At 38.5% G+C, this 18,327-nt stretch overlaps 1 protein-coding gene across 1 annotated transcript in view; it reads left to right on the plus strand.

Annotated features, from left to right (window-relative positions):
* Nucleotides 1-18,327, plus strand: part of LOC115929530 (E3 ubiquitin-protein ligase SMURF2-like) — a 70,635-nt gene that overhangs the window by 44,816 nt on the left and 7,492 nt on the right. Inside the window, exons 4-12 of the mRNA XM_030998665.1 lie at nucleotides 1,148-1,281; nucleotides 2,023-2,203; nucleotides 9,810-9,893; nucleotides 12,290-12,621; nucleotides 13,893-14,139; nucleotides 14,842-14,989; nucleotides 15,550-15,768; nucleotides 16,539-16,717; nucleotides 17,370-17,507. Coding sequence (XP_030854525.1) covers nucleotides 1,148-1,281; nucleotides 2,023-2,203; nucleotides 9,810-9,893; nucleotides 12,290-12,621; nucleotides 13,893-14,139; nucleotides 14,842-14,989; nucleotides 15,550-15,768; nucleotides 16,539-16,717; nucleotides 17,370-17,507 — 1,662 coding nt within the window. The remainder of the gene's footprint in view (nucleotides 1-1,147; nucleotides 1,282-2,022; nucleotides 2,204-9,809; nucleotides 9,894-12,289; nucleotides 12,622-13,892; nucleotides 14,140-14,841; nucleotides 14,990-15,549; nucleotides 15,769-16,538; nucleotides 16,718-17,369; nucleotides 17,508-18,327) is intronic.

Below are 18,327 nucleotides of genomic sequence, written 5' to 3' on the forward strand. Positions count from 1 at the left end.
CCCCTTCCCCCTCCTCCTCTCCCTCTCTCCCCCTCCCCCTCTCTCCCCCTCCCCCTCCCCCTCCCACTCCAACTCTCACCTGTCGTACTACATCCATGTACCTACAGGACTACAGTTTGTTCAGTTTTATGTTGTGTTTGTCTCAGTGTCTCTGTTCAGTCCGTCTGTCTGTCGATCTGCTTTTCTCATTCCGTCTCCCACAAACCCCCATATTTTATTGAAATCACCCATACGGAGGGAGTCAGATGACGGCGATGGTGTGAAATTGTGCGTGACAGTGAGAGACTGCCAGTTATGGGGACAAGGCTAGCGTAATGAGGCCGGCAAGTGGCGCTGGCAAACGCATCTAACGCTGGAAATAGAACACTGCCTTCATTTCTGCTTTTTGTCTGTGATTTTTCCCCCAAGCCCTTTGTCAATCTTTGGCTTCAGTTAGTGCTGTGCAAAATAGCCTCTTGTTCATTCATGCTTTAAGAATGGATACTTGTGTGTTCGTGGGCAATGCATTGATTTTTTTTTCTCTCCAAATAATGGTGTTTCCAGATCACAAATGAAACTCTCCACGTGACTACTGAAATTACCCTTATCCTTTTGGGGGAGGGGAGGGGTGGGGGAAGAAACTTAGTGCAGTGCCTGATTGCAATAGAATAAGCTTTTTATTCTTAACTGTGTTTTGAGTGAGCTCTGTATGTTATTCCTATTATAAAGGTGTTGACTAATTGAAGCAGGTTTTTGTTTAATTCTGAAAAGTCTTAGCTCAGTTATAACAGTTGCAACAGTAGACTTGATACACTAGAAGTTTAGAAAGTTTGTTGCATGGTAATGATGTTAGAGATGAATTTCCAATAAATCCAATAAGTAACATGTATAATGAATGTTGTAAGTCTATCTTAAAAGATAGTACTAGTTGGTTGCTCTTTGCTTATTCATTTGCTTGTTGGACCAAAACTACAGGTTTAACATAACATGTGCTTTAAGGGTAACAGTGATCCTTGAAATTCACTTGATTAATACAAATAACATACAGATATATCCATGGCACAAGGAAAATTAGCTTTGAAGATTAACAGTTAATTTTCAAAATCAGTCTAATGAAACTTTTTTTCTTCTTTTCTTTCTTTTTTCTTTTTTCTTTTTACCTCTACAGATTCCTGAGTCTGAGTGACAGCATCACACTGAGTGTATGGAATCATCGGAAGATCCACAAGAAGCAGGGAGCTGGTTTCCTGGGCTGTGTCAAGATTCTTTCCCATGCCATCCAGAGACTCAAAGACACTGGTTGTAAGTAACCCGCACCATCCACCTCTCAAGCTAGTGGTGTCCAGTATCTAAGCCAAACCATAAGTTAATAATTCTTGGGTTCTCTGGGCTGTGTCAAGATTCTTTCCCATGCCATCCAGAGGCTCAAAGACACTGGTTGTAAGTAACCTGCACCATCAGCCTATCAAGAAACTGGTGCCCTGTATCTAAGCCAAACCATAAGTTTATAAGTCTTGGGTCTCTGGGCTGTGTCAAGATTCTTTCCCATGCCATCCAGAGACTCAAAGACACTGGTTGTAAGTAGCTTGCCCCATCACTCCATCAAGCTAGTTGAGTCCATTTTCTAAGCCAGACCAAAAGTCAAGAAGTCTAAGGTTTCTAAGGCTGTTTCCAAAAAAAAATTATTGTGCTCTTCAGCTTTTGTATGCTTATGGACAATGCTTTCAAAATATGGTACTTCTTTGTGTTAAAAAAAGTATTTAGTGATCACTATTCTTCTTTTTTTTTTATTAGCAGTAGTAGTATTAGTATTAGTATTATTAATGTTGTTACTATAAAGTCCTTGTTTAAAATATATCTCATTATGCTAGAAGAAAGTTAAACATTAAGTACAAAAGTATATATATATATATATATATATATATGTATATGTATGTATATTATAATAATGGAGCTAGCCTTTTCCTTCAGCTGCAAATGATTCTTCTTAACGTAGCTCTCAACATGTTATTTTATCTTCCATTTTGTTCACTATTTCATTAGATCAAAGGTTAGATCTATGCAAGCACAAACCCGAGGATGGGGACAACATCCGCGGTCAGATCGTCATTAGCCTTACGTCTAGAGACCGGGTGGGGTCATCGGCCAGCGGAGCGGTGGTCGACTCCCGTAACATCAACCCTCATCCTATGCTACCTTCGGATCCCAACGAACTGCCTGATGGGTAAGGCTTGGTATCCCTTTTCGTATCTTTTGACAGACGAGGGCCAATTTTTGTCATACCATAATGGCATCGACTTGACTGACACCAGACCAATAGTAGTCCAAACACATTAGGTCTATAACAGCGAATGTCCTAGCTTTGGTTTTGAGTCAGTATGGCAGTGTGACTTTTGAAGTGGTTTTGAGATTTTTAATCCCCACTGCACTACTTATAGCTACTTGCGCCCTCTATAAAGCAAACAATGCCTAATCAGTGACCATCAGTCCCCCATTATCCTCTTTTTCTTATGTTAATTGAGAGCTGATTTGATGCGATAACCACCTGTCAGTGACCATGCAGGGAGGTCTAATCACTCCTGGCCAAACTAGTACAGTGGGGCTTTAGGCTCAATACTTCGGTACATGTTTTTCCACAGTGGGTCTGGATTCTAATTCTCGTGTCTGTTATGCAATGGCTGGACAATAAGCAAGGAGGTCTGAAATGAAAGATTGCAGATCTGTTTGCATGAACTCCTTGTTAATATTCATGAATGGAGAGGAGGAGGGGGAGGGGGCGATGTCTGGACTTTTGGTTACCAATGCGTCCTTGGCACTATGTCAAACACTGCTTTATATGCATAATCCATCCCTGTCAATTGTTTTGAAGGTTTGGGGTCCAAGGTAAGTTTTTTTTGGGGGGGGGGGGGGCATGTGTGCAATAGCTAGTGTGCAAGGTTCGTTGGTGGTGAGCCCTTGTGAAGGTCATAAGAAAGAGAATAGTTGAATCCTGTCATTGATTTGATGCTCCTAAAAGATAATAGAGAAGTGAAAAACATCCTTAACAGTTTGGTTAGGTAACACTTGAATATTTAAAGAATGAAAAGGTTTCTTCTTTTCTCTTTTTGATTCTTTTTGGGGGCACCAGTTCCCAGAGAGAGTGCAGTTAGTAACTTGCAAGAGCTACCGATACTTACCCACCTTTGCAAGAAGCCTGCGTGAAAGTGAGGGCGGTCATTGTCGCTTTGCGACAGACAGCTACTACTACTACTACCCCTTAGAAGTTAATTTTGTCACAAGTGTAATTTTCTAAATCAGAAACGTTCATACACAGAAATCTTCTTAGTTTACACTGCATGTGTATTTAAAATTCACAGCAATATCCATACTTCCATACTATGTATTTGAACGTTTTTTTCATGTTCTTTGTGCATTGCTGTGATACAACCAAATCAAAAACAATGTCACAATATTTTTGAATGACATGGCACTCTTACATGTTTTTTCATGCACCTTGATAGAATCATATCTCCTCATTCGTACCCCATTTGAAATAACTTTGAACAGTGAATCACGCTAGAAACCTATGCAAGCCCCACATGATTAGAGCAAGTCATTTTTCCACTCTTGGCAAGAAAAAGGGGAAAACAGCTATGCACTCAATTTTGAGCTTCAATCTGAAGCTTTACTTGGCTTTAAATCTATTGTCTTTTAAGTCTACAATTAAAGGGAAAGTCCACCCTGAAATTAAGTTAGTTTTAATAGGAGTAGAAAAATGAGAGAAACAAGTCAGTGAAAGTTTGAGCAAATTCCGATTAAAAATAAGGAAGTTAGGATTTTTTAAGTTGTGATCAATCAAACACAAATTGGCAACTCTATGACGTAAAATGCGAGCTCAACTTCCATTTGCTTAGTACTAAAAAAATCTAAAATTTCCATTTTCCCTCAAGAAAAATTTCAACCAAACATGCACCCTAAATATAATAATTGCAAATATGTTTCTATACTCCCCCTGCAAGGAACAAATATATATTCCGTCATCAATAACGAAGAAAACATGATTTTATGGAATATTATGCACAAAGCAAATGAAGGAGAGCTCGTATAATACGTCACAGAGTTGCCAATTTGTATTTGATTGATCACAACTTCAATAATTCATAACTTTCTTATTTTCATTCAGAATTTGCTCAAACTTTCACTCACCTGATTTTCTTATTATTCTGCCTCTATCGAAACAAACTTATTTTTGGGGTGGACTTTCCCTTTAAAAAGGGAGCAATTTTGGAAGCTATAACACAAGATTGGAAATGAATAGTTCTATGGTACCCATACTTTGGCCACAATTGCTCTATGGTTGCACATTAACTGAATTCAACAATAACTTCCTAACCTCAACCGTGGACCAAACAAACTAACTTTACCCTGGAGCAAATTTGACATCATAACTTTGTGTAGAAGAGAACAGAATTACATGACGGTGGCAGGGATTTATCCAATTTTATTAATATCTTATGACAGTGGCAAAATGCATGCTCATCTCCTGTATCTACAGAAAATTAGTGTCAACGTTTTTTTCTTAAAGGTATACACAATAATTTATGCGGTCTGTAGCAGGTGCGGATCGTTTCCATGGAATCCATTGACAAAAGTGTGAACAAGATGAGTTAATTGTCACTTGCTATCAGGAAGGGATTAGGAAGGGTGGTGGAGGGAGGAAGACATGTGTCTGGAAGGGTATTAATCCGGCTGTGGTGAGGAACGGATAAAGGAGTGACGTTACCCTGTTTAGGCTTGAGGAAAATTTATACAAAACTTGTAGAAAGATGTAAAGAATAATCCTTTAGCGAAAGGGGTGGATACTGAATAACAAGAATAACACAAAGAAACTTTGTAAAAAGAAACTTGTTATTAAAAAAAACTTGGTTGTGAAGATGTCAGTTAACTTGATTATTTATTTATTTCCATCTTCATATAAAAACAATAGATTATTACAATATTATACAATACAAAAAATACATGCAATGAGAAAAGGGGAACTAAAATAAGGCCGAAAGGCCTTGTAAAATAAGTTCCCTAAACATGACAACTAGCCTATCATCAGTGCAAATTCAAGATAAGCCCGCCCAATCATACAATTTTTGTGTGATACATCATTCTGATGAGAATAGGCTCCTGATTGTTATCAAGTTTTATATATGAAACAATGTTTAAACATGCGTTCCGCTATACATTATCTCGTTATATGACGTATCGATGTACAAGATTCAGATTTTAAAAAATGCCTATCGTCTAGCTGTATAGTTTTGATTTTAATAGCCAAACCTGTATGAAAATTTGTTGATGTCTGAATGGGGTAATTAGTTGGGACGTCCTTGCCCTACCTGTTCGAGTGACAGCAAGGTTAGCTTATGAGTGGACTTGGATCGACAGGCTTATGCTGCTACTTGTATGTGTGTGTAGTGAGGTGTATGTTTGTAATAGCATATCAAGGGCGGTCCTAGTTATGTCTTGCTAGAAGAAAGAAAGGGGTGGAGGAAAAGGACGAGGAGGAGGAGAGGCGGAGGAAGATGATGGAGGAGAAGGAGGAGAAGAAGGAGGAGGAAGAAGATGATGGAAAGAAAGGAAGAAAGAAAAACAAAGAAGAGAGAAAAAGAAAGAAGAAGAAGAAGAATGAAAAAGAGAAAAGAAGAGGTACACCCTGTAGGGAGGGAGGGAGGGAGGGGGAGAGGGGGAGGGAAGAGGAGGAAGAGAAGAAGAAGAAGAAGTTGGAGAAAAAAAGAAAAACAATTGGAGAAGAAAAATTAAAAGAGTTAAAGAAGAGAAGAAGAGTAGGCAAGTTGCTGTTTTGACCGTCCTAAGAAACCAACTGACTAAATCACAACTGCTCATACATGTACCTTAGTTTGATGAAATTAGATTTTTGCCCAGACATTTGACATATCACATTAAAGGTTTTTAAAGAATTAAGGCAGAAAACAGGACATGTGTAATTCTGTAGCATTACACAGCAGACATACTGGACGCCTGTGCGGTTATTTCACTTTCCGAGAAATATCTTCGTCATTTCAACCGCTTTTGAAGAGCGCTTGAACAATTTTCTATGATTCAGGATAATAAAGATACATCGATATGCAAGTCATCGTACTGTAAAGCATTGTATTCAAGTCTCTCATATTGCAAGCAATAAGTGAAATTTATGCCATAAAATCAAAAAAGATTTGAAAACTAGAAAGTTTAAGGTAAAACAAGTATTTTAGGCTTCTTGCATTTTTTTTAACCCTTACTGTACTGGGCTATTTCGAGCACTCTCTGACTGGGGGGGGGGCCTCGGAGGCCCCCCCCCCCCTATGATCTCGGCCGTCGAATGTCCGATGAACGCGAAAATTTGCATGATTGTAGATATTTATGTAAGGAACAAGATGGTATAATTAGTTTTTTCCTAATATGCAAATTTTTGTCATTATAGCCTAATTAATTATGCAAAATGCTAATTTTATGCATTTTACAGAAAACTCTACATATTTGTCCGTAGACTTGTGAAGAATCTTGAAAATGTATTGAATAAATGTTTCCTTCATCTCAAATTCATGAGGTTTCATTATTTTTATGATATTTGAAAATGCATAGGTTAATTTGCATAAATTATGAATACGCAAATTACGCATTCATGAATATCTAATCTGGTAATATACAGGGAACTAGAATCATTACAAAAATTGTCAGACTCCACTTTTGTTATGTTGAAATTCATTATTCATATGAAACTTCTTTTCTAACACAAAAAATAGTTATTTGATGTAATTAATAATGATAATTTATGCAAATTTGATGCGATTTTCAACTTTTTATTTTCTTATGTATTTCATTGTTTTTTTATTTGTTATTATATCTATTGTTTTATTTCTAATGTATTCTTTTGTTCTGAAATACATCAAGTTACTTTGAGAAACATATAAAAGCAATTTGATATCAATTCATATCTTCACATTTCTGCTTGTACATGAATATATGCAATTATAGCACTTTTTTGATGACATGCGCATACTAATTGTTATGTAACACCTTACAGGTATATCCGATTTCGATGAAAATGGTATCAAAATGTGCGTAAGACTTGAAGGAAAAAAGTCATGAAACGACAATTCAAAATTCCGAGCGGTTGCGGCGCGATCTCCAAAAATGTCGAGGGGGGGCCTCCCAGGCCCCCCCCCCCCCAGTACAGTAAGGGTTAACAGAGCTCTGGTAAAACAAGACAAACTACTTTTACTTTGACCCTGTAAGATATTCATACACAAAGGTTGGCTTCGTGATTTTGTTTGAACAAAATAGGGGGGGGGGATTTTGTTCATTTCCTAAAAATGTGACAATCAAAATTTAAAATGTTATCCAGCAGAAAAGTGAGGATCCAATTCCTAAACATTTTAGACGTGCAATAAAAAATTAAAAAATCATAAAAAGGAAATGTCACACATGAAAAATCGTGGGGGAGGAGGGTCAATTCCCACTTAGTCTGACAAGCTATAAAGCATGCCCTGGACCTCCATGACCCCCCGCCCACACCCCCCCCCCCCCCCCCTTTAGAAAAAAAAAATAATAATAATAATGATAAATAAAAATAAATTAAAAAATAATTAAATAAATAAATAAAAAAATAAATTTAAATAAATTAAACAAAATATAATAATAATGATAAATAATAAATAAATAAACAAAAAAAGATAAGAAAACAAAATCAAAACAAAGGATCAGACATTTGGGTCTCGCCATGAGAAATCCTAGCACATGTGATCGTTAATATATGACGTACCTCATCGGTTCTAGATGTCTAGTATAACATGACCGCATACAGACAACATCTTACTCATCTAGACAATTTCTTGGAAATTTTGTTAACTTGTTGAGATGATGCCATTTTCAAGAAGGGCAACTGCACTGCATACATGTATACTGTTCGAGAACTTTTACTATGTGTATTTATTGAGTTGTAAAAACTTTTTGTACTATGATGAAAATTAAATGATTAAAACCGGATAGTTCAGAATGGGGTACAGTTTTCATAAGCTTTGTCTACTATTTTTTACAGTGTCAGCAGGACTTCAAATCTTTAGTATTGCTTGCATGTCATGCTATATTGGTGAACTAAAAAAGAAAAGAAAACAAAACAAAACACATCGTCAGATTTTTGCTGCAAGAATCTCCACTTTGTATGCCAATGTGCTGTTGATTGTAATCCCTCAAACATATTAAATCAAAATTGTGTAAGTAATTATGTTACTGCTAAAATTAATAACTTCAAACTGTCGATCCTGTGACTCTGGTCTTATTTTGATGCAGAGGGTCACATTTAGCCGAGGTAAAAAGCTTGTGACAATCGTGGTATTCATTTGGCTAAACTGACTCCAGATGTATCTGTCACTGCACTTTGAGTGTGTACTATTTACATTGGAGTTGCAACTGTACAGGAATTCTTGGGATATTCATTGTCCATGTCTGGTCGTTATCGGTAATGAATAGTGCCATCCCTATACACCCATTAAAAAGGCACAAGGTCTTGCGAAAATAAAGACATTTTATTACCCCCATAGAAAAACTAATGACGATTGAACAATTTAGTGAATTATTTTGTTTATGCATGTGAAATGGATATATATTTTTTGTTCTTTTATGATTAGGGATGCAGACCTGTATTATTTTGTCTAAATAGATTTAATAGGGTTTATATTCAAGCATTTTAATGATAATTGTTGGGAGTATTGTCTGTGCGGGTACAGGTGAAAGAAGGGAATATGAGGAAAAGGAGCATTTGTTGTAAGGGTATTAAATGGAGAAGGTAAAGAGATAAGGTGAGAGTGAGATAGAAAGAGAGGGATTGGGAAGAAAGAGGGCAGGGGAAGAAAGGAGATAGGTGGAGATGAGCAAAATAGAGAGAGAGAGAGAGAGAGAGAGAGAGAGAGAGAGAGAGAGTGAGAGATGGAGAGACGAGAGAGGGAGACGGAGAGATACAGACAGACAGACAGACAGACTGACTTTCAGAGAAAGATTGAGCCGATGATATTGGAGAAGGCTGATAATTATAACGATAGCGGTTCAGTAGTTGTTGATGGTACACTGTATTTTGAAGCAGACATGTGAAAATGTGAAAAAGCAAGCAATGACTGGACAAAAATAACCAACTAGGGTCTCCTACTACTTGGCATAGGACATATTTCAAGAAGCAATTAATCATATTTTAATAGCACATTTTGAATTTAAAAATTTGATTTCTTGCGAAAATTGTGTTTTGCTTATCCCTTTTTTCACCTAAATGCTTTTTCTTATGCAAGTGTTTATGATTTTGTATTGTACATCAGATCATAATCGGAAAATGATGTATTGTGATAGTGTATGAAAACTGTGACACATTGTATGTCGTCCTGGTATGGTGTAAATATACCTCAATAATTTCCAATCTGAGATGCATTGTTATCAGTGTCTGTGATATGGTGTAATATGGAAGCCCTAAAAAAGTGCCACAAAAAAGTAAAAAATCTTTGAGTGACCAGTTTTGCCATACTCATTTTCCCCCAATAGACTGTAGTGTAAAAGAGCCGTTGAGAAAACGTTTTTTGAAGTTTTGAATTCCAATCATAAATATCTTGATAATCAGAGAGGCGATCAACTTGTAAAAGGCATTGGATTCCTGACTGATCTAAATGTTTATAAATATGATTGCAGCATGAGCTGAATCCAGGATTTTGATTAGAATCTGAGACAAAGATACCCAATCCCTTTAAATGCCAGTAATGGGTCTCTATTAGAATATTGTGTAAGGTACATCATGTTTATTTGTATTTCTTTTTCTCTATTAGGTGGGAGGAGCGTATGTCAACCTCAGGTAGAGTCTACTATGTCAATCACCTCACAAGAACAACACAATGGGATAGGCCAACAAGGTAAGACGCTCATTTAGGATTCAGGTTTTTAAAATATCTGCCTGCCTAGGTGAGAGTGTGTGTCTGTATGTCTGTTTGTATCCTTTTCTCATTTATCTTTTCTCTTTTATCTTTTTTTTCTCTCTCTCTCCCCCCCCCCCCCCTCCTCTCTCTCTCTCTCTCTCTCTCTCTCTCTCTCTCTCCTCCCTCTCTCTCTCTCTTCTCTCTCTCTCTCTTTTTTTTCTTCCCTCCCTCTTATATCATTTCTTTCTGTTTCACTCATCTCTTTCTCTTTCTCTTTCTCTTTCTCTTTCTCTTTCTCTTTCTCTTTCTCTTTCTCTTTCTCTTTCTCTTTCTCTTTCTTTCTCTTTCTCTTTCTCTTTCTCTTTCTTTTTCCATTTCTCCTTCTCGTTCTCTTTCTCACATATTGATTATTTGTCTGTCTCTTCTGTTTTGTCGTCATCTCTCCCTCCTACATCATCCCATTCTTTTTCTTCATCTACAGGTATTCCCTCTTGCTATCAAACCACCTTTAGCAAGTACTTTAGTAGAAAGTTCAACTACCTGTATGTCATTGTATACCTACCTGTCTATCCGTATGTTCCTGTGTTCCTTGGCATCAGTTTAAGTAGTCATTGACTGTTTCCACTTATTTCATGCTGTTATCACAGTGCAAAGATTTGTTGCCAATAACTGAACCGTTTGGCAGGTTTTCATGAAAAATGTTGTAAGGTGAAATGGAGTCCTACTTTTCCTTCTCCACTCATATCTCCACTATCCCAAACATAAAAGGTCCATAGCCCAACATAAAAGGTCCGTAGCCCAAACAAGTTTGAGCTTGAGACATTAGACCAATCAATGCTTTTTAAGAAAAGAGGTCAGAGGTCAGAGTTTGAAGTTCCCCATCTCCTGCTTAATTAATGAATTAGCTTGAGTGCCAGAGCATCTCACAGTCTTAGTGCATCTTCACTACCGAATTTGCCCTCCGATTAGCCAAATAGTGGGTTACTTTATAAAGAAGTCCTCATTTGCTTTGGATAATACCCTGAGCTCATGTCCCAGGTGCAAAGTTGAATAGCTTGGTATTTACTGATTTTGGATTGGCTCGAGCTAGTTATTGATCTGCTGGTAAACGAGTTAGAATCAGGCTAGTTTTGAAACTTGTTTATTTCGAGCTACTTTAGTGGTGATCAGGCTAATTTCCTCGGATCAGACTTAGCAGGCTATTTTGAAAGCTCTGGCTCATGAAGACAGTCCCAGTCATCACGGCCATTCCCACCTGGGGAGTGTTTCACAAAGACTAAGATCGACTTTAAGTTGGACTTAACTATGGCAGGCCATTCATGCCACTGGTTGCTCTCACTATTGGTCTCTAAATTATGATCTTTAAATTAAGAAATTTCCTTCAATAATAAACTATAAAAAAATGTAGATTAGTGACCACAATTTGTATGTCCCTTGAGAGACCAATGCGAGTGAACGGTGAGAGCAAACTATGGCATGAATGGCCTGCCATAGTTAAGTCCAACTGAAAGTTGATCTTAATCTTTGGGAGACACCCACCCCCCCCCCCCCCTGGTCTCTAACCTACATGCGCAATGTTAGTAACCTGCGTAAGCTCAACGACCGCATCTCTTAAGCTCTATTCACACACTCTACTTCCTTACCATTTCCACCTTAACTCCCCACTTTCCTCTACAAATCAAACAACGTCCCAGGAGAATTCGCTGCGGTTAGCCAAGAAATGCGATCTGGAAACAAGATTGAGAGGGATAGATGTTTAGAGACCCGGTTCAGTGCCAAATCGAAGCGTCTGTAAGAAATTAGAAGAGATGGCTAATTTCTTTGGTATTCCAGGCTGTCAAATGTGATTGGTTGTACAAAATGGAAATTCCTCGTCATGCGTGTAAATATGTGAATTACCTATAATAAGTTTTGAAACTGAGAATTCAAGGAATAAATTTTCATTGGGGAATTGCTTTGTCATTATTACAGCATGAAAGGAAGGTCGACATGCAGTATAGATTTGATTCAATGTGACAATGAATATTGCTTGCCCCTATGCAATGACCAATAATTTTGAAGTAGTTTTACATTGTGACAGGTTATGATGAACCGTTGGTTTGATTCTCACAAATCTTAGGGGGAATGGATTCAAATGGGGATACTATATAGTGCCTATGTCATTGTGATGAGAGAAAAAAGGAGATGGAGAGAGAGAGAGAGAGAGAGAGAGAGAGAACAACAACACAGAAGAAGGGGGCGCAACCTGTCTGTAGTGGCCAATGTGAGATCTCACTTGGATGGCCTTTAATGACAGGCTTGACATAATATTGATGATAATATGACATAGATGTAACATGCCTTCTTTTTTGTTCTTCTCTTTCAAACCCCACCCCCCCCCCACCCATACCCAGGCCTGCAGTGGAGTGCACCCAATCCCAAGCACCCTCATCACGGACGTCCACCCATGCCAACGGTCACCATAACAACCACCATCACCACTCCTCCACCTCCTCAACCTCATCTCAACCTCATCATAGAGGAACGAGTCATGGCGACAGAGGGGGAGGGGGAGGGGGAAGTGGCGAGGGTCACGAAGGGGTGCGGCCGGGGGCGTCCAGTCGGCACGGGGGGCCTGCACCATCGGAAGAGCAGAACAAGTACACCAGGAGGGCAACATCTAGGATGAGGAACTACATGAATCGATCAACGCTGCATAGAGTCATCGATCTACCCGAGGGATATGGTGAGAGAAATTTTTCTGTCGCTACTTGATCAGGGGGGTGTTTCACAAAGACTAAGATCGAATTTGAGTTGGACTTGAGTTGGCAGTTCATGCCACTGTTTGCTTTCATCATTTACTGGTATTGGTCTCTGAAGGGACGTATAAATCGTGGTCTCAAATCTATAGAATTCACAATTTTTGATAGTTCATTATTGAAGGAAATAAATCTTAAGATCATAAGTGAGAGACCAATAGTGAGAGCAACCAGAGGCATGAACGGCTTGCCATATTTAAGTCTAACTTAAAATCGATCTTAGTCTTTGTGAAACACACACCAGGGCTAATTAAAGACAGCTGTTTAAATATGCTTGTCTGGAGCCTGATCAAAATCAACACATCCAGTCTGCCTGCATGTGGCTCATGTGATGTGCGTCATTACTATTGCTATTCATATGGGGATTCACTTGTATAATGGGGAACAGATATGTTTGATCATTTAATTGTTTGAGTTTTTGGCCACCGGGTTCTAGGGTATTTTATACACGTTTCTTGAGTTACACCTATCTGCAAAAGAGACATTGGTTGCTTATTTTTCTACTTTAATCTCTATATTTATTAGTGAAAATCTTGAAGGTTAGTAGTAGTCTCCTGTGTAGACTGTACACAGTACATTTAAAGAGTCTTCCCGAACTGGAACTGTAAGATATTGGAAAAATATATATAGTCAAACCTGTCTATAGCGACCGCCCAAGGGAAGCACAAAAGGGGTCTTTGTAGACAGGTTCCTTTAGTACATTTTCAATGAGAAACCATTCAAAAGGGAAACCAAAAATGTGGTCACTAAAGCAGGTTTGCCTGTACCACACAGCTGAGGAGGTAATGTCCTATGGTGTTATAAGTCACAATATAATGATATAGATTTTGTGAATTGATCCAACCTAAGATACCTCTATATTTAGAGGAATGCATGTTAGCAACACAGAAACTTTATTTTAAAGACCGTCAATACTACTGGGCCAGAAGGGATTAGACCACACAGCGAGGTCACAGGTGGCTATCTCATTAACTCAGCTCTCAACTAACATAAGAAAAAGAGGACCATGGGGGACCAACGATCACCACTTAGGCATTGTTTGCTATATAGAGGGCGCAAGTAGCTCTAAGTAGTGAAGTGGGACTTTAAAGCATAGATAAAAGCACCCACTAAAAAACTCCCTCAGGAAAATACATCTATGCGATTCATTCTTAAGGGTATTTAAATCACAAAAGTTCCATCTTTCTCTTCTTTCCAGAGCAACGGACGACGGCACAAGGCCAGGTCTACTTCTTAGACACCAGCTCAGGGGACAGCACGTGGCACGACCCCCGCCTCCCCCGTGACCTTCACATCAACGAGGCTGACCTTGGAGGGCTCCCTCCTGGTTGGGAGACGAGACACACGGCTACCGGAAGGGTCTACTACGTGGACCATAACAACAGGACTACGCAGTTCACAGATCCTAGGCTGGACGCACAGATCATCAACAGAGCAATGTCCAAGTAAGTATGATCGTTTTGGTTAATTTTTGATTTTTTTTTTTTTTGACTTTTTTTTTTTTCTTCTTCAAATATGTATACTTATATTAAGTGGTGCCCAGGAACCATAGAGCCCAACAACTTAACTAGTTCTTATTGTGATTTTTTATGGTCCTACAGTATCATTGAAATTTTGGGATAATGTTGCAGTTCCACGTATGTTGACAAATCACACAATAAAATACATTAGCTTACAAGGATTGAAAATCTCATTCAAGATTTTGCTCTTGTACACTATCGTCAAGAGAGAGAGGGTCAAATTATTTAGCATGTTTTGAACGGAACTTAACACTATAGGCTCTTGCATTCCTGTGTCTTATTCTCTATCATCACAGTGAGATGTATTATCAATTAGCCATTTTAGCAGAGAAGAAATTTCTTGTAACGTTGGTCAGTTATAAATAAAAAATTCTCTAACTATGAATGCCTTACTGAATAGACATACAGTCAAACCTGTCTACAGCGACCGCCCAAGGGAAACACTAAAAGTGCCCTTTGTAGACAGGTGGTCTTTGTAGACAGATTCCTTTAGTACATGATTCAATGAGAAACAATTTTCAAGGGAAACAACAAATGTTGCCTTTGTAGACAAGGTGGTCGTTGTCGACAGTTGGTCACTAAAGTAGGTTTGACTGTATATATAACATCGCATTCCCCTTCCCTCAGGCAAAACGGCAATACAGACTCCTCACCGGTACCAAAGTACAAGCGGGACCTGGTCCAGAAGATGAAGTTACTACATGCAGAGCTAGCGACGGTCCAACCTCAGACAGGACACTGTAGGATAGAGGTCGGAAGGGAAAACATCTTTGAGGTTAGTTCATTATCTGTTTAATAGAAAATTACCAGCTTCCTTGAGTTGGTACATGATGAAGAGGAAGTCCTGTACTTTGTTGAAGAAGTTATTGACTATCCTCAGAAGATGTAGTCGTATTTCAAAGTTAAACAAATTTGACCAACCTAATTGATAGTCTTTATGTAGTTCATTGTCTACTTCATTCAAATCTATATTTCAATATATTATTTGCAACAATATATCGTTTTACAAGATGCAGAACCTAAGGCCATGTTTAAGTAGTGTTGTTAAGAAAATATTTTTATTATCAGAGATTCCCATGTATCCTGGAAATTAGGGAAAACCTGGAAAACAAGTTTAGAATTATGGCTATGTTCTATCATTTTGTATCAAGTTCAAACAGCTTATCCAGTTGAGACTATTAAGTGTAAAAGATGCTGCCTTTAGGTTGAAACAATGGTCCTGGAATTTTGAAAATCCATCAGAGGAAAATCAGGTAGATTTTTCTTTCCATGAATCGCTAATAAAAAAATATGACAATATAATCACCCTGTCTTTTTATGTTCATTTTATCCCAGGAATCCTACCGTCAGATCATGAAGCTGAAACCGAAGGACCTGAGGAAACGTTTGGCCATCAAGTTCAAGTCTGAGGAGGGTCTTGACTATGGGGGCATCACCAGGGAGTGGCTCTACCTCCTCTCTCATGAGATGCTCAACCCTTACTATGGCCTCTTCCAGTACTCCAGGGATGACATCTATACATTACAGATCAACCCAGACTCAGGAGTCAATCCAGTAAGATTAAAAAAGATGATGATGGTAGACCTAGTAGTGGCGGTGGTGGTGGTGGCGGTGGTGGTGGTGGGGGTGGTGGTGGTGGGGGTGGTGGTGGGGGTGGTGGTGGTAGCGGTGATGGTGATTCTAATGGTGATGGTGGGGATGATGAAGATGATGATGGTGGTAGTTATGGTGATGGAGATGAAGGTGGTTCTTAAGGAAATGAAGATGATGATGGTTGTGGTGATGGTAGGGGTGTTGGTGTTGTGGTAGTGACGGTGGAAGTGGTAATGGCGGTGGTGATGATGATGCTAGTGGTGGTGGTGATGATGATGATGATGATGATGATGATGGTGGTGATGATGATGATGATGGTGATGATGATGATGATGATGATGATGATGGTGGTGGTGATGATGATGATTAGTAATGGTGATGATGATGATGATACTGGTGATGATGATGATGATGATACTGGTGATGATGTTGTGGTGATAATGATGGTGGGGTGATGGTGATGATGACACTGGTGATGATGATTATGGTTGTGGTGATGATGATGAAGGTAATGATGATGATGATGATGATAATAATAGTGGCGATTGTAATGATACTGGTGATGGTCGTGATGATTACAATGTGGATGTTAATGATGATGAAGATGATGAAAAAGATGATGAATATATAATCATGATACATCTACATGATTGTAAAGCATCTAATACCCAAGCTAGGAATCACATCCTTACGATATTACTTCAAACATCTCCCCATCTCCTCCCCTCCAGGAACATCTGTCCTACTTCCATTTTGTGGGACGAGTGATCGGTCTTGCCATCTTCCATGGTCACTACATAGATGGAGGGTTCACCATGCCGTTCTACAAGCAGCTTCTTGGAAAGCCAGTCAGTCTCGAGGACATGGAGACCGTAGACCCTGAGGTCTACAGAAGTCTGGTCTGGATACTGTGAGTTCTCATAAACTCTTTATATACATACCACACAAAGTATCTCCCTGTGCTAAACCAGTCACATTGATTTCACATCCTACTATTGAATTCCTTGGTGGAGAGGAGCATTAGAGATCAAATTCCTTGCTCAAGCACAAAGTATGAAAGCAGGGCTTGAACCCATGACCTTTGCATTCCCAGTCTAGTAACTATACCACCTGTTACTGTAGAATTCTTCAATAAACCAGTTTAAAGTTAGCACATGCTGTGAATGACACCAAGTATCCATATATCCTTTAAAGCCTATCTGCACTAGTTTGGCCGGGAGGGATTAGACCTCCCTACGTGGTCACTGGCAAGTGGTTATCTCATTAAATCAGCTCTCAATTGACATACGAAAAAGGGAATCATGGGGGACCAACGGGTACCACTTAGGCATTGTTTGCTATATAGAGGGCGCAAGTAGCTACAAGGACTACAGTCCCACTGTAAACATGGAGAGTGGCCACTTTATGCCTTTTAATATAATCAGCTCCAGAAGTTTCGTCAATTTGATTCAATACAGTACCTTGTCTCAACATTTATCATTTCAGATATCTGTGATGCTGAAAATAAGTCTTTTTTATATCTGTGAACTAATCTCTTTCATGATCAAATTTGTACCCAACAGAGAGAATGACATCACCGGTATATTGGAGAACACATTTGCAGTGGAACACAACTCATTCGGTCAAATGCAGATCCACGAACTCAAGCCTAATGGGATCGACATCCCAGTCACAGAGGAAAATAAGAAGAAATATGTCAAGTAAGTATTAAAGAACTTAACGAGAAACCAGTCTGCATTCTTTGATCTAGATATGCATTTGAGTTGCACTCTTAGAAGTTCAAGCATTCAATTATACCAAAATGAAAAATATTGTCACTGTGTGTGCTGTTTCTCAGTTACTAGAGAACAAACATTTTGCGGATCTTGTGTCTGCTTTTGTATGTGTTTTTTAATGCACAATATTGGGAAATTACAATTTCCTTGTGACCCCTATTTGTCAATTTTTGTTTATATCTCTTTCATTGAATAATGACAAATATATTTCAATCCCTCTGTTATCATTCATCTTTCCTAATAGAAATGAATGATTATATGATGGTTTTGAGGAAATATCATTTTATAGAAGGGAAAAGCCACAAATCTTTGAAAGGGATTATCATTTAAACAAAAATCTCTGATTGGAGCCTCACAAGCATGTCATGAACAATCGCAAATCATCACTTTTTGTTCTTCACAATCGTACGTTCGTGTCTCCTTAGATCAAGATTACTGTAATCTTGATCTTCGGAGTAGTTGCTACAACCGGCCGTGTCAGACACGTTGCCCCGGGGTGCGAGATAGGACTCTTGTAGCGTGCCCCCATTTAAAACAATTATACAGTTACAGTTAACAATACATTTAATTAATAGTATGAAACTATTAAAATTACTCTCATGTTACGGGAAAAAATATTGCATATACATATATTGTGAATCAATTGATTTGGTCAATCCAGTTCGATGGCACAAACACGGCACAAAATAATCGCAAAATAATCGCTTACAAGTTTGATAAGAAATTCCAACTATAAAACAAGAAG

This window comes from Strongylocentrotus purpuratus, unplaced genomic scaffold, assembly GCF_000002235.5.
Source record: "Strongylocentrotus purpuratus isolate Spur 01 unplaced genomic scaffold, Spur_5.0 spur5_contig_861, whole genome shotgun sequence".
In the NCBI taxonomy this organism is placed as follows: domain Eukaryota; kingdom Metazoa; phylum Echinodermata; class Echinoidea; order Camarodonta; family Strongylocentrotidae; genus Strongylocentrotus; species Strongylocentrotus purpuratus.